At 37.5% G+C, this 12,370-nt stretch overlaps 1 protein-coding gene across 1 annotated transcript in view; it reads left to right on the forward strand.

Moving 5' to 3' along the window:
- CTNNAL1 (catenin alpha like 1) overlaps positions 1 to 12,007 on the forward strand; it is a 59,370-nt gene extending 47,363 nt beyond the window's left edge. Inside the window, exons 12-19 of the mRNA XM_075705972.1 lie at positions 3,719 to 3,756; positions 7,039 to 7,089; positions 7,191 to 7,345; positions 8,104 to 8,152; positions 8,940 to 8,996; positions 9,136 to 9,255; positions 11,557 to 11,640; positions 11,846 to 12,007. Coding sequence (XP_075562087.1) covers positions 3,719 to 3,756; positions 7,039 to 7,089; positions 7,191 to 7,345; positions 8,104 to 8,152; positions 8,940 to 8,996; positions 9,136 to 9,255; positions 11,557 to 11,640; positions 11,846 to 12,007 — 716 coding nt within the window. The remainder of the gene's footprint in view (positions 1 to 3,718; positions 3,757 to 7,038; positions 7,090 to 7,190; positions 7,346 to 8,103; positions 8,153 to 8,939; positions 8,997 to 9,135; positions 9,256 to 11,556; positions 11,641 to 11,845) is intronic.
- The last annotated feature ends 363 nt before the right edge of the window (positions 12,008 to 12,370 follow it).

The following is a 12,370-nucleotide window of genomic DNA, read 5'->3' on the forward strand; positions in this document are numbered from 1 at the left end:
GTTTTCTCTTGTTGGACTTAGAGTGACTCTTGTCAAAAAAAACAGAAAGGGGAAAAAAATCTTGCCCAGATACCCACACCTTTTTGTTTCCAGAAAACACCCTAAAGTTACCTTGGCACTTTCAACATTTTTTTCTTCTAGAAAACATGACTGATGACCCATAAATTAAACTAAAATATTTGTTTGCTAAGAGATTATGAGTGGCATTCACAAAACTTTTGCCTCCAAACACAATGGAGTTCACAATATTTTGTAAGATTTTATTCTTCTTGTAACTCATAATACTTGTCTTAATGTTGAGGTTGGTAAAAGTGTCTTCGTTTTACAGACTAAAATGTAACAAGTGCTTTATTCCTAGTAGAATTGTGTGTAACGAAAGATAGAATTACAGTAAGAAGGCATATATATTTTTTTTTTTCTCCTCAGTTTAAAAACTTGTATTTTTGTACTACCAATTTAAATGTTTGGCTTTGTTAGAGAGTTCGGAATACAGCTTAAGAGGCAAAAATTGAATGGTGACGAAATGTGCTGGACACATGAAATAAAAGAAGCATTTTTCTGATTACACTAGATTCATATTGTTTATATTAATTTCTTTATTTTTATGAGCACTTGCATAACTCCATATCCAGTGTTTCTTTCATATCAAGAAATTAGGTGTTTCACATACTGAGGTGCAAAACTCGCATAGACAGATCTAGCTTGGAAATGAAGCAATGTTTTACTCAGTTTTAATGTAATCGCACCAGATCGTGCCCAAATTGAAATGGGCTTGTCTGGGGGAGGGGGGTGCACGTGTGCGTAAGCGTGGGGAAGGTTGGTGAGCATACCAGCCCAGTAACCCTCACGTGTCTTTTGAAAATGTCTCTGTACTATGCAGAACTGTAGAGAGGTGGACTTGGCCTTCTTTTGCTTAATCCTAAACCACTTCTTAATCCAACGGTGAGGAGGCCCTTTCTGCACAATGTTGGTGTTTCAAATGTTGCGTGGCTGGTCTGGGCTGAGGAGAGTGCCAGGCTCCTCTGGAGGGTGGCTCCTGTCAGCTGGGAGATTTGGTTCAGCCCGTGGAAGGATCAGTTTGTTCTCAGAATTACTAGTTTAGGTTAGATACTTAACTTGGAGGCTCTTGCACTTTGAGATGAATCACCTAATGAAAGTACCTCTCATTGATCCAATCTGTTGGATGTCAGCCATTCTCTTTTTTTTTTTTTCTCCCCCTAACTTTTTGGTTCCAACATGCTGGAGAAGAACGTGAATAATCCCTTGATTGCTCCCCTGTAACTTGGTCAGAAGTGAGAGAATGATTTATGAAAGGTAACTTCTTTTTCTGCCCTCCTCTTTTGTTTTGCCTACTTGATTTGAGAGGAGTTAAAATGACCATGAGGATTTGGGAGGGCCGTAGTTGATGACTAGGGGATACAGATCAGAATTCAGAAATTAGAGTTCTAGAAAGAAGGGTGCAGCAGGGATGCAGCCATCCTGCTCTCAGGTAAGAAGTGAGATCAAAAGCAGGATTTAGAAGTTGAAATAGAGACATTTCCAAGAGAAAAACATGACTGGAACTACTGGAAGGCAGAAAATTGGAAGATAAAGAGGATAAAAAAATAAAAAAGGAAAAACATGTTAGAGAAAACACATTAGGAAAAAGAAAGGCAGACTTGAATAATAAAAGGAAGATCATAATACTGTGAAAGGCCTTTTGCTATTATAGCAAAGATCTGACTTACAAACTAAGGAGATTAAATACCTGAAAAAATGTATATGTGTATTCTGTTAATGGAATCAAATATAAATTCTGTGAGTATACTGACGTAATTAAGTATATTCTGATGAAGTAGGATTATCTCTGGCCTGAGTTGATCTGCGCTTTTGAAAGGTCTGGTTCTGTGGGTCTAGTGAGGTGGGGTTTTTGTGTGTGTGTTTGGGCTTTGGGGTTTTTTTAAATGTTCCAAGAAATAAATAGGGAAATACTTCCTCTTTCTGAATATGGTGAGCAACTAAACCTTGCAAAGCCAAATAATGGGAATAACTTGAAGAGCAAAACCAATTTTTTTGTTTTCTTATTTCTGTTAACCACCTCTTTCCATTTGGTTTCAGTAATTCTGAATGCCCGCCTTGTGTGTGCGAGTAGTATGTTCTCTTGGTATGCATTTGTATTCCATTTGTTATGTCAAAGCTTTCTGTGTTTGAACTTTTTTTTTTTTAACACGGTACAACAGGTTTTTATGTAGCACCAAGGAGATCTTTTATGCTACAGCATTTTAAACTACAAGTCAGCTTTTGTTCTTGGTACATCTTGCATGCTTTCTTACATGCCCTTTAGCTGATTTTTTGATACATAGGATGTTGTAAATCACTTCTCATAATTTGTGTCAGTCTTTAGTGAGAAATCTTGCTTCGATGCATGTTTGGGCAATTAATAGCTGGATAACTGTGCATTCTGAAAAAAGTAGTTAGGCAGCTTGTGCCCTGATAGCTCATTTTGTCTTTCACAAAACTGGGTAGGGGAAGGAAGAGGTGATCTTAGAAAGGAAGAATTACATTTTTCATACTTATCAAGAGGGTTGAGGGGCACTTGTCAACTTACTGAAATTTGTTTTTAGGAGTCAGTTGCCTAGACATGGAGCTCATGGTCTTCCTGTGGTGTCAGGAGATAAAGAGCATACTTTCAAAAAATCATGAATGCACAAGAGAACTTCTGAGGACTCAGAATGGAATTTCTCTGGGAGCTGATACAAGAGGAGGAAATAGCAATTGTAGGGGGGTTGTTGCTTGTCCTTTGTCTGTCGAGATGCATCATCTCTATGCAAACCTGGTACTGATATCCATTATAGTAGCCCTTTGTTTCTTCAAGTAAAATCTGTTTTTCACTAGCTCTTAAGTTTTTTATTTATTTTATTTTGGTTTTATTTAGCAGACTTTCCTCTCCTGAATCTATGGTAATAAATGGAAGTCTTCATAGATAATTAAGTCTTCTGGTAACTGGAGCTCTAATCCTAGGCTGTTAGCCCAGGCACTGGTTCCTCTTGCTGATAAACTCTTCTTACCCACTTTTAGGTAACACCTAAAAGGATTTTTTTTTCTCCATTTGTTTTGCTCAGACTTGGAATATCTGAGGCTCCTGGGGATATAAGAAATAATTCAATAAGCGTGTGAAATGCTCTGGAACTTTTTTCTTTATAAAATACAGTGCACATGGGATACATATAGTACACTACAACATTAGGGTTATATAGGCATTACTTAGAAAAACCTGCCTAGGTATTTCTCACTAGTGGCATTGCCTACTCCAAATTTTAGACCATCCAACCCATGCCAAGAAAAGCCTTATGTGGAACTACCATTGTGTGTTCTGTAATTTGCAACAAAATGAGTGCATGTAGCGATAGCTACTCAGCACTGGAGGGAGTTTCTTTACTCGCTTGTGGATTGCATGCAGGGGATTAGAAATCTTATTGAGGGAAAGTGTTCAGAGGAGCTTTCTTAACTGCCAGTTGCTGAGAGCTAAAATCTGAACAGTACAGAGTTCTTGGCTTACATCTCTCTGGAAGCGTGAGACAGAGAGGGAATCCTCTGCAATATTCAAAGAGGAGGAATTGCAGGTAAGTGATTTGCTTTTATAGTGCTGCAACTTAAGGAAGGATGAAGTTAAGGCATGTGATCCCATTGCTTAAAATCTGCATACAAATTTTGGTGTAAATGTGTGTGTTCTTCATAGGAGAGAAGCGTGTCTACCTATCACTGCCCAGACCAGGGGTAAGTTGCTTTTGGAATTGTTGTATTTACTTTATATCTGCTGTTAACTAATTGACTTCTTTCCATGTCATGCCTTGACGAGGACATAGCAATATCTTGGTAACATGCATCCTGACTGGATGGCTGACAGTAAAATGTCAAACTTTGTTAATTTATTAAATGAATAACAAACATACTGAAAACTAGGGTAACTAGTTACATAATATGCTTAAATCACTTTGATTGTACATAAGCTTTAATTCCTGTTCATTAATACGACATTTTTTACCACGTACTGGACTGTCACACTATATAATAAAAAATGCATTGTTACTGTTAAAACAGTAAGCATGTGCTGCAACATACTGAAAATAAGTCTTGGCAATCTGATTTTTTTTTTAACATTGTTGCCTGAGTTGACCTATTTGGAACAAATGGACATGTTCGAGCCTGTTGCAGGCTCTTCAAATAATGGGTTCTTGTTTCCTTCTTTGATCTTAAATGTTTTCAATGCAGAGAAAAAAGCTACACCAAATGTCCAGGTTTAGTTGTGAGGTAATTAATATCTTTAGCTAATTGTAATTGATATTACATTGCTTCTGAGAGCATCTGTGTGTTAGGAAACCTCCTAAACCTTGTTAGTATCGTGTAATCAGTCATTTGATTCACTTGCTACATACTGAATCGTTTCATGGGTAGGAAAAAGGGAAAGAATGATCTCAGAAGGTACAGTAAGCTCTAGCCTGTTTCTTTCTCTCCTTGCTTTCTTTCCTTAACCTGTAGTGTTGAGGAATTTGGGCATGAAATGATCCCCTGTCTCCATGTCTCCTGTTGCACAATTCTGCGACTTCAAACACAATATGCTACTTTGGACCCTTAATGAAAAGAGAAAAGATCATACATTATAAATCCAGTCTGCAGATTTAAATGGAATATAATGTTAGGCTGGGTGAGCATGGGTGAATTTCGCGGTTACGGAACTAAATATTGAGGCTGGAAAATAGATTGGTTCAGTGACTTTTGATAGGGTTTTTGTCCCTCATCAGTTTGACAAAGCTACATAGCTTCTGGACTTCAGCCAAAATTTGAAGAAGAGATGTCTGAAGTCAGAGCCTCACTTATTGATTCATATGTCTTTTAAAAGTACTTTCAATAAAAACTTTGTTCCCAGGATTTAAACAGTTCTGCTTTGTTGTTGTTTGAAAGGTTGCTGCCTCCTTTTGCATTTTGCAAGATGCATAGATTTGGGGGAGTTCTGATTAATGTACAGTTTGGAAGTAGACAGGAAAAGTAGATTACATCCCTAAGGCAACAGAGTTTCTTCACAGAGTAATTTCTTTGCCTAGCTGATGCATTAACGTTTGGAACTGCCTTTCTTCCCAGTGCTGTGACTCTCGGTACTGCATCTTTTCTCCCTACTGCCATCACAGAGGCTTGCTGTGCCCGGCTAATGCCCACACTGTCCCTGCACAGAAGCCATACCGTTCCTGTTGATCTATTTAGATTACGTATTTTGTTACATCTGTTTAATTGCAACTGCGCTGTTTGCTGGTAATGAGTGGCATCCTAGACCATGCCATAGTTGAGGACAGAGCAGTAGTGATGATTCATCTGTGTCCTTAATTCACAGGTATATTTATAGTATTAGGTGTCAAATCATGTTTTAAAAGCAGAATAACTGCTTATCTGATTTTTACCAGTTCTCCTATTCAAATAGCGTGAGTGAACACTAGAATGGAGAAAACTACAAATCTGACAAACATTCTGAGGTTTCTTTAGTTATTTGTAGGTAGAAGAACTTACCTGTGCTAGAGTGCTGGTTTTCTTGAATACCCTTCACTCAGCAGCTTAAATATTTACCATACCTTGTAGCCCAAAGTTTGTGTTTACATACAAATCTAGTTTGGCTTTGTGTTCCTTTCTTCTTTTAAGACTCTGCCTTAAAACCAGCATTTCTTGAATTGCATCTCTAATGTGCAATATGGTCAAACTGAAATGACAATTAGGAGTATTAGTTCTTACACTTTTTGCTAAATCTTTTGGTATGAGATCAGCATTTCTAATACATAGGCAGAATTGCAGTGTCTAATCTGGGTAGACATTCATAAGATTCAGAACATTTAAAAATTTTGGGATGGTAAAAAAGAAATGGCATGAAAGCTAAACTGAGCAGCAAATTGCAGTAGGAGCTTCAATAATAGTACTTCATTTTTGCTCAAACTCTTGAAGTGAGAGATGGAGACCATACCTGGACCTTATTTCTGATGCTGTTCACAATTAATAGTGGGGTTTTTTTTTCCCCCTGCAGGCATTACTGAGCTTATTTTGCCCAAGCACTCCCACTATTGAATAGCAGCTCTTTTCATACTCTCAGACAAGGGTCTCAGTCCTGCATTCTTACCATCCAGCCTCCTCCAGTGTCTCACACCTCTCCAAGTTATGACACCAACTTTGCACTTCCCATTCCTCTGCACTCCAGTGCAGTTTCTGAATGTGGCCTGTGGCTCCCTTGTCTGTTAGTTTTTGCTGTCTTTGCACAGTGACAGCACCAGCACATGAAGTTAAAGCCAGGGACTGCTGCTCTCTGCATGCAAATTGATTTGAAACAAATCATATATTACTGTGTATATGTGTTATGCAGCTGGCAAGTTCTGCTTTATCAGATAGTCCACTCACATCAGTACCACTAATTATTGTTTAATCTGAGCCAATATTTGGCTTGCAGCCAGACTGGTATTTCAGATAGTTCATGACTTAAATAAAAGAAGGAAATCCATAAAAAGATGAAAGTGTCAGTGTCTTTGTTTCCAGCTACTTCACCAAAGTGCCGCAGAATAATGAGATACATCATCACACTAGCATTTACGTGGTTTGTACCCTAGATCAGCTTGCTACTAGCTAAATCAACTTCCAAGTCCCTGTTATATCAGTATCATCTTTGATGGAAAAATCGGTGCAGTAGTACTTGATTAAGATTGTTTATTTAGTCCTAAGTATTACTGAGGATTTAGAGGATAAGGTGAAGAGATGGTACTGCATGAGGAAGTAGAGTCTGAGAACTGTGGAAGAGGTCTTTTCCTTGAAGCTTTAGGGTGTCTGTAGGCACAGACCCTGTGTGCACATGCCATTTCAGGAGGACAGCCAGATCAGAACAGGTTCTCAGCTTCTACTGAGAAGTTTGTCTGAACCACTGGAACTCTCCTGCAAAGTCTGCCTCTGAGTATAGAGCCACCTCTTATGATTTGTTAGTAAAATGATTATGAATTCCTTTTATTTAAAAATGCTATTTTTTGTTTGAAACAGAAGCATAATGCAAATCTGAAAGCATTAAAGCCAGTCAAACTAGATACTGAGGTAAGGTGCCATCATTTTAATAAAAAAAAACCTTTTAAATTCTTTTTATGTTGTCTGAAGAATGTATTTTCAAGTGCCATAAATATGGTTACCATTTGCAGGAACAGGCAAAAATTGCAAAACTTGGATTAGAATTGCATCTGCTCACATCTGATCTGGATTCTGAGACAGAGAAATGGGAGGATCAGGAGAATGAGATCGTGCAACATGGGCAAGGCATGTCAAGTATGGCCTACTCCATGTATTTATTTACCAGGTAATTACGCTGTATGCAGCATGTTTTGGTGGGAAGAAGAGCATTAACAGTGTTTATAAGAAATAAAATAATTTCATTTTCAGAGTGTAATAATTGGAACACATTCAGAAAGGAGCTTTCTTAATTTCTATCCTTATGCTTTATAAATGCTTGTAAATTTCTAAGTTGCCTAGTAATAAAATCAGAGGTTTTTTTAAAGTGCTAGACATCTATTTTGTTGCAGAACAGCTATTTATATATCTTTTGGGTATGGAAAACATTTTAAGAAACATGTTCATAAATACTTTCAAAATTAAGGGAATTAAAGCACAGGTATATAACGGTAGATTAGAATTACCGATCTTTGCTGTACTGGAAGGTGGTGTTCTGAAACTTCCCCATACAATGTCAGCTTTCTCATTTGAAGAATTTAGGGTTTTTTTTTTTATAAGAGTTGAGATTTTGTCTTACCTACTAGTCCAATAATACTCAGTATGCCAGAGACATGGATCTCTGTCCTTGTTCAACTGATGAGAACTGAACCATTGCTAATTTCCAAATAGTGCTCTAGCCACTGAGGTGTTTATATAATATTTTGAGATGCAGTTCCTGTAGTAAGTTATTGCTGTGCATAGTATCTTCTAAGAGAATGGTATTTCACAGTTCAGTGGTGCGAATGGGGGTGAGAGAGAGAGAGAGACTATGAATTGTGCAAGTAGCAGGCAAGATAATCTGCAGTCTGTACATGGCATATATTCTGCTTTCATTATTTCCCACAGAGGAGAAGGACTTCTGAAAACTACTCAAGATTTATTTCATCAAGCAGAGGTAATACATGTTTAACAAAATAGGAGTTAGGTACTCTTGAGTGAAGAACAAATTGGAACTTAACTCTGATTCCTTACACATAAGTACAGCATACCATGAATTGACTGGCAACTAGATTTTTAAGCAGCCTAACTCTGGTATGTACTTTCTGAAAGCTAACTTTTCAGTTTTCAGTAGTAGCTTAAGACAGCGTTCATTAAACTGACAGATTCCAGTTAGAAGCAGGAATAGCAAACTGGCGTTATGGCAAACATAGTGGACTTCAATGCATTAGTAGTATTCATTGTGTCACTTAGCTCAGTCTCTGATAGCGTTAACGGGTACTCATCCTAGTCTGAGCAGCAGTATTTTCATGGGAAAGAAAGAAGATGTAAAAATTTGAGTAATACAAACAAAAGACAGGGGGCCAAATGAAGGAATGTGGCGTGGTATTTCCAAGAGACATGGTTACCTTTGTCAGGGCAATAAACAAACATGGCAGGTGTCATCTACCCGCAGAACTCTTGTGAGCCGCTACAGTGCAAAAAATAATTGGAAGTCAGGTTTTTTGTATGTAAAGGGAAAGCCTTTAAAATTTGCTTATCTGGGAGAAGGGCAATTTGTGGTGTAGCTTGTTATTTCAGAAGTCACTGCAACCTGCTGACTTGGTAATTATAAATGTATACAACTATCACAAATACTTCTGCTACCTTTTTACTTCATAGCACACTATTTATTAAAACAAAAAGGAAAAGAGCCTCATTTTTCATTGTGGTTAATTTTGTTACATGCTTTCTCCCCCTTTCAGATTTTTGCTACAGAGGGCACAAAGCTTGCTTCAGCTCTTCATGCCTTTTCTGATCAGGTGATGTATGACCTAAAACAGCCATTCAGCTTATGACACCAGTGATACTGCTTAAAAGCTGCTTGTGCTGTCTTCTCCATTAACTTAATATTGGAGTCTTTAACACAGAGTGTTTTTGTCTTCCTGAAACACATTTCAGATACACGATGATGACAAACCTTTGCTTCTGTTGGAGGCTGAAAAACTGATCTCTATGTGCAAGCAGCTCCAGATAACAGCTAAAGCTTCTGTTCAGGGTAAAAGTGCTACATTTACAAAGGTAAGGTAAAAATTATATATATTCCTGAAAGTAAGACCTAACTTGTTTTGAAATACAGTAACTTACTAATTTATGCTCCTGTTAAAATATGAAGCAGTTCATGACAACTGTACTTCTTGGATTGACAGAGGACCATAAAAATTAATAAGTACAAAATCTTATGCTGTTGTGCAAGCATTTTTCTGCTATGCAATATGTCATTGTTGCTGTTCTTTATGTAGAAGAATAATTTACTTCAACTTGAAGTACTGTTGAGTACAACTTGAGAAGCTGATGTGCAAGGTATAGAGGAAGAACAGTAAGAACTGTTCCCCTTGCTGAAAATGTTTTGTCTATTGGGACACCCCTCACTGCTAACTGTAATCCAAGCCATTTACCACACTATTTTGTCTCAGGGATTTTCTTCAATCGGTGCTACTGTTTTCTAGACTTTCTAAAAAATTTTTTGATTTTTTTTTTCTTCCCCCCCCACTACCAGAGAAGGGCTTCAGTGAAGTTCATCCTGACCTGACCCCCTCATTCGTGCTGAGGGTTTGATAGGAGGCAAAATATGGTACACTGACACCCAGCATACATGGAAGCCTGCCAGCGGATAGCTTGGATAGTACTGCTCTACAGGCTTATATGAATGGTGGATATCCAAGTTTTGTATAACTGGCCCAGTGGCCACAGACATATCATTGTTCTTAATGTTTTAAGGAACAGCTTCCCTACCCCTAGTTTATCAACTTTAAAGAATCAGTAAAATAAGTAACAGGATTTTTTTTTTCCTTCCTGTTACTAAAGTGCCAAAATTATCGTTTGGGTTTTGGATTTCACTTTTAATGAAAGAGTTTACAGAAATGTTTCCCAAGACAATGATGTTCTGGGACTGCTCTTAAAAAGAAAAAAAAAAAAAAAAAAAAAAAAAAGTGGAAAGGTGTCCATAGTTCCACTTCCACTACTTTATATTGCTTTTTACTGCTGAGAACTTTTTTCAAAGAACTTCTGTCTACATTTCTCTCAACTTACCCACTAGATAAAGAGAGGTACTGGAATTTTATCATGCTGCAACTGAGAATTTTCAGCTGAATAATAGGAGATGGAGTAATACTGTATATTATAATAATACTGTAATCCACTAGATTACAGTAATAATGCTGTAATCCACTAGGACTTCATTCAGAGAAATACGAACTGTAATTAGGCGTACCTCAGTAAGAAAGGACTTTAGTGATCAAAGTATTAATGAAGGTAATTTGTATTTCCACCACTGTAATAATTATTGTTACCCTGTAGTTATTGATGCTTAACATAAATGTAACAAATTCCAAACCCCAAAGACTCTATTCCTGAAATACATGCTTGCTTCTCAGTAGGTAGGTAGTCTACCCTAGACTGCCCAGTTTACTGTGATATTACTCACATTTGTTATAAGTAAATATGTATATAGCTGCTGTAAAAGTTGCAGCACTGTTACCACCAGAAGTAGATCTGCAAACCTTAGCAGGGAATAGAGGTCAGGCCTTTTGAAGAACTTAAAAGTATCCCTGAGCAGCATTATGCTCAATGGGAGCAAGACCATTTCTGTGCACCTGGATGTTTGTTTCCAATGAGCTGTGGAAAAGATGTTTCAATTTTACAGCAGGGACTGGAACTGGCTAGAGCATCCAAGTCACTCAAAACCAAACTGAGCACCTCAGGGCTGTTGCTTGGTTTGTTTCACACACTCTAGCTAAACTAAATGGGAACTCCAGTCTGTTTATACAGAGTGCTATATCACTACATAGTGATAATAGGCTATCAAATTAATGTTTGTCGAGGGCCCAGACTTGTGACCTGTGCTGAGTGTTAGACCTGAGGCATAAACTCAAATGCTTCGAGATTTAGCTAACTTTTAGTGCAACTCATATCAAGGTAAGGTTTACATGATGCATGGCTTTCTAAATCATGCTGACAGGACATAAAACAAAAGGAAAAACATGAAGAATTGTGATGAATCATACTTAGATGGTAAGAGCTCCTTCCCAAGACACTTGTATTACTGTTTAATATTATATTATTAGTTCTTCTCCTGGGATGTGTGTCATTCCCTTCTGCTTCCTAGCTCAAGTCTTGGGTTAACAGAAGGGATGCTCTTGCTTTATACATACTATGTAGAGAAATTCAAAAAAGGTAACGCAAAACGTTTTGATTAGAAGGGATTTATGAAGGACAAATACTACCTATTCAAGCTTGAAATAGATTATCATCTCATGCATTAAACGGTTGCCTAATAAAAGTAACGAGTGGCCTTGCTCTACTCTTAATTGCCTTGTTTAGGTTGATGCATGCATCCTGAAAACAAGGAATGTGATGACTCTGTTATGCCAACTTCTTCCACTTTGCTGCAAATTACTGAGAAAGGTGAGTACTTGGTTCTGGGCACCTGGATGTTTCCAATGGGCTATGGAAAAGATGTTTCAATTTTACAGGACTGAAACGGGCCAGAGCATCCAAGTCATGCAGACCAAATCTGCAGTATTTTAAAGGTTTTTGGTGGTTTCTTTTGTTGGGTTTGGGGTTTTTTTTGTTTGTTTGTTAAAGAATTTTTTTTTTCCTTAATACACAGAATAAAGCAGGAAATGGCTGTCTTAAACCTGCTCCACCGTGGAGAGAAGACAGAATACGAACTGGTACAAATGCACATACTCCAGAAAGGAGAGCTGAGACATTTGGCATCAAGTCTTTAGAAAATCATGTAACAAACATGACATTTTTAGAGAGCAAGTAATTATAGCACTTAGAAATGCAGGCCTCCCATTTGAAAATAACACTTGCTGAATTTTCAATATTGCTTTCATTTGTGGAAAGTCAAACCAGGTTAATTTGAATTAAAACTGTTGACCTTTGTCACATCTAATAGATGTCCCATTACTTGGCAATTAGAATACCAACTAGTCTAATTGTTATGTATTTTTATAATGTGAATGCCTTTCCTATGCTCACTGTTGATACCGGTTTTGTAATTAATGCTTATGAATGTCTTAATGGATGTTTCAACCCAAAGATGCTGCTAATAGACATTTTATATAAAGAACCTTGTGCTGCATATGCTATATGTAACACTACTGTTGAAGTCTGTAAACTCATAGAA

Source organism: Pelecanus crispus, chromosome 2 (assembly GCF_030463565.1).
Source record: "Pelecanus crispus isolate bPelCri1 chromosome 2, bPelCri1.pri, whole genome shotgun sequence".
In the NCBI taxonomy this organism is placed as follows: domain Eukaryota; kingdom Metazoa; phylum Chordata; class Aves; order Pelecaniformes; family Pelecanidae; genus Pelecanus; species Pelecanus crispus.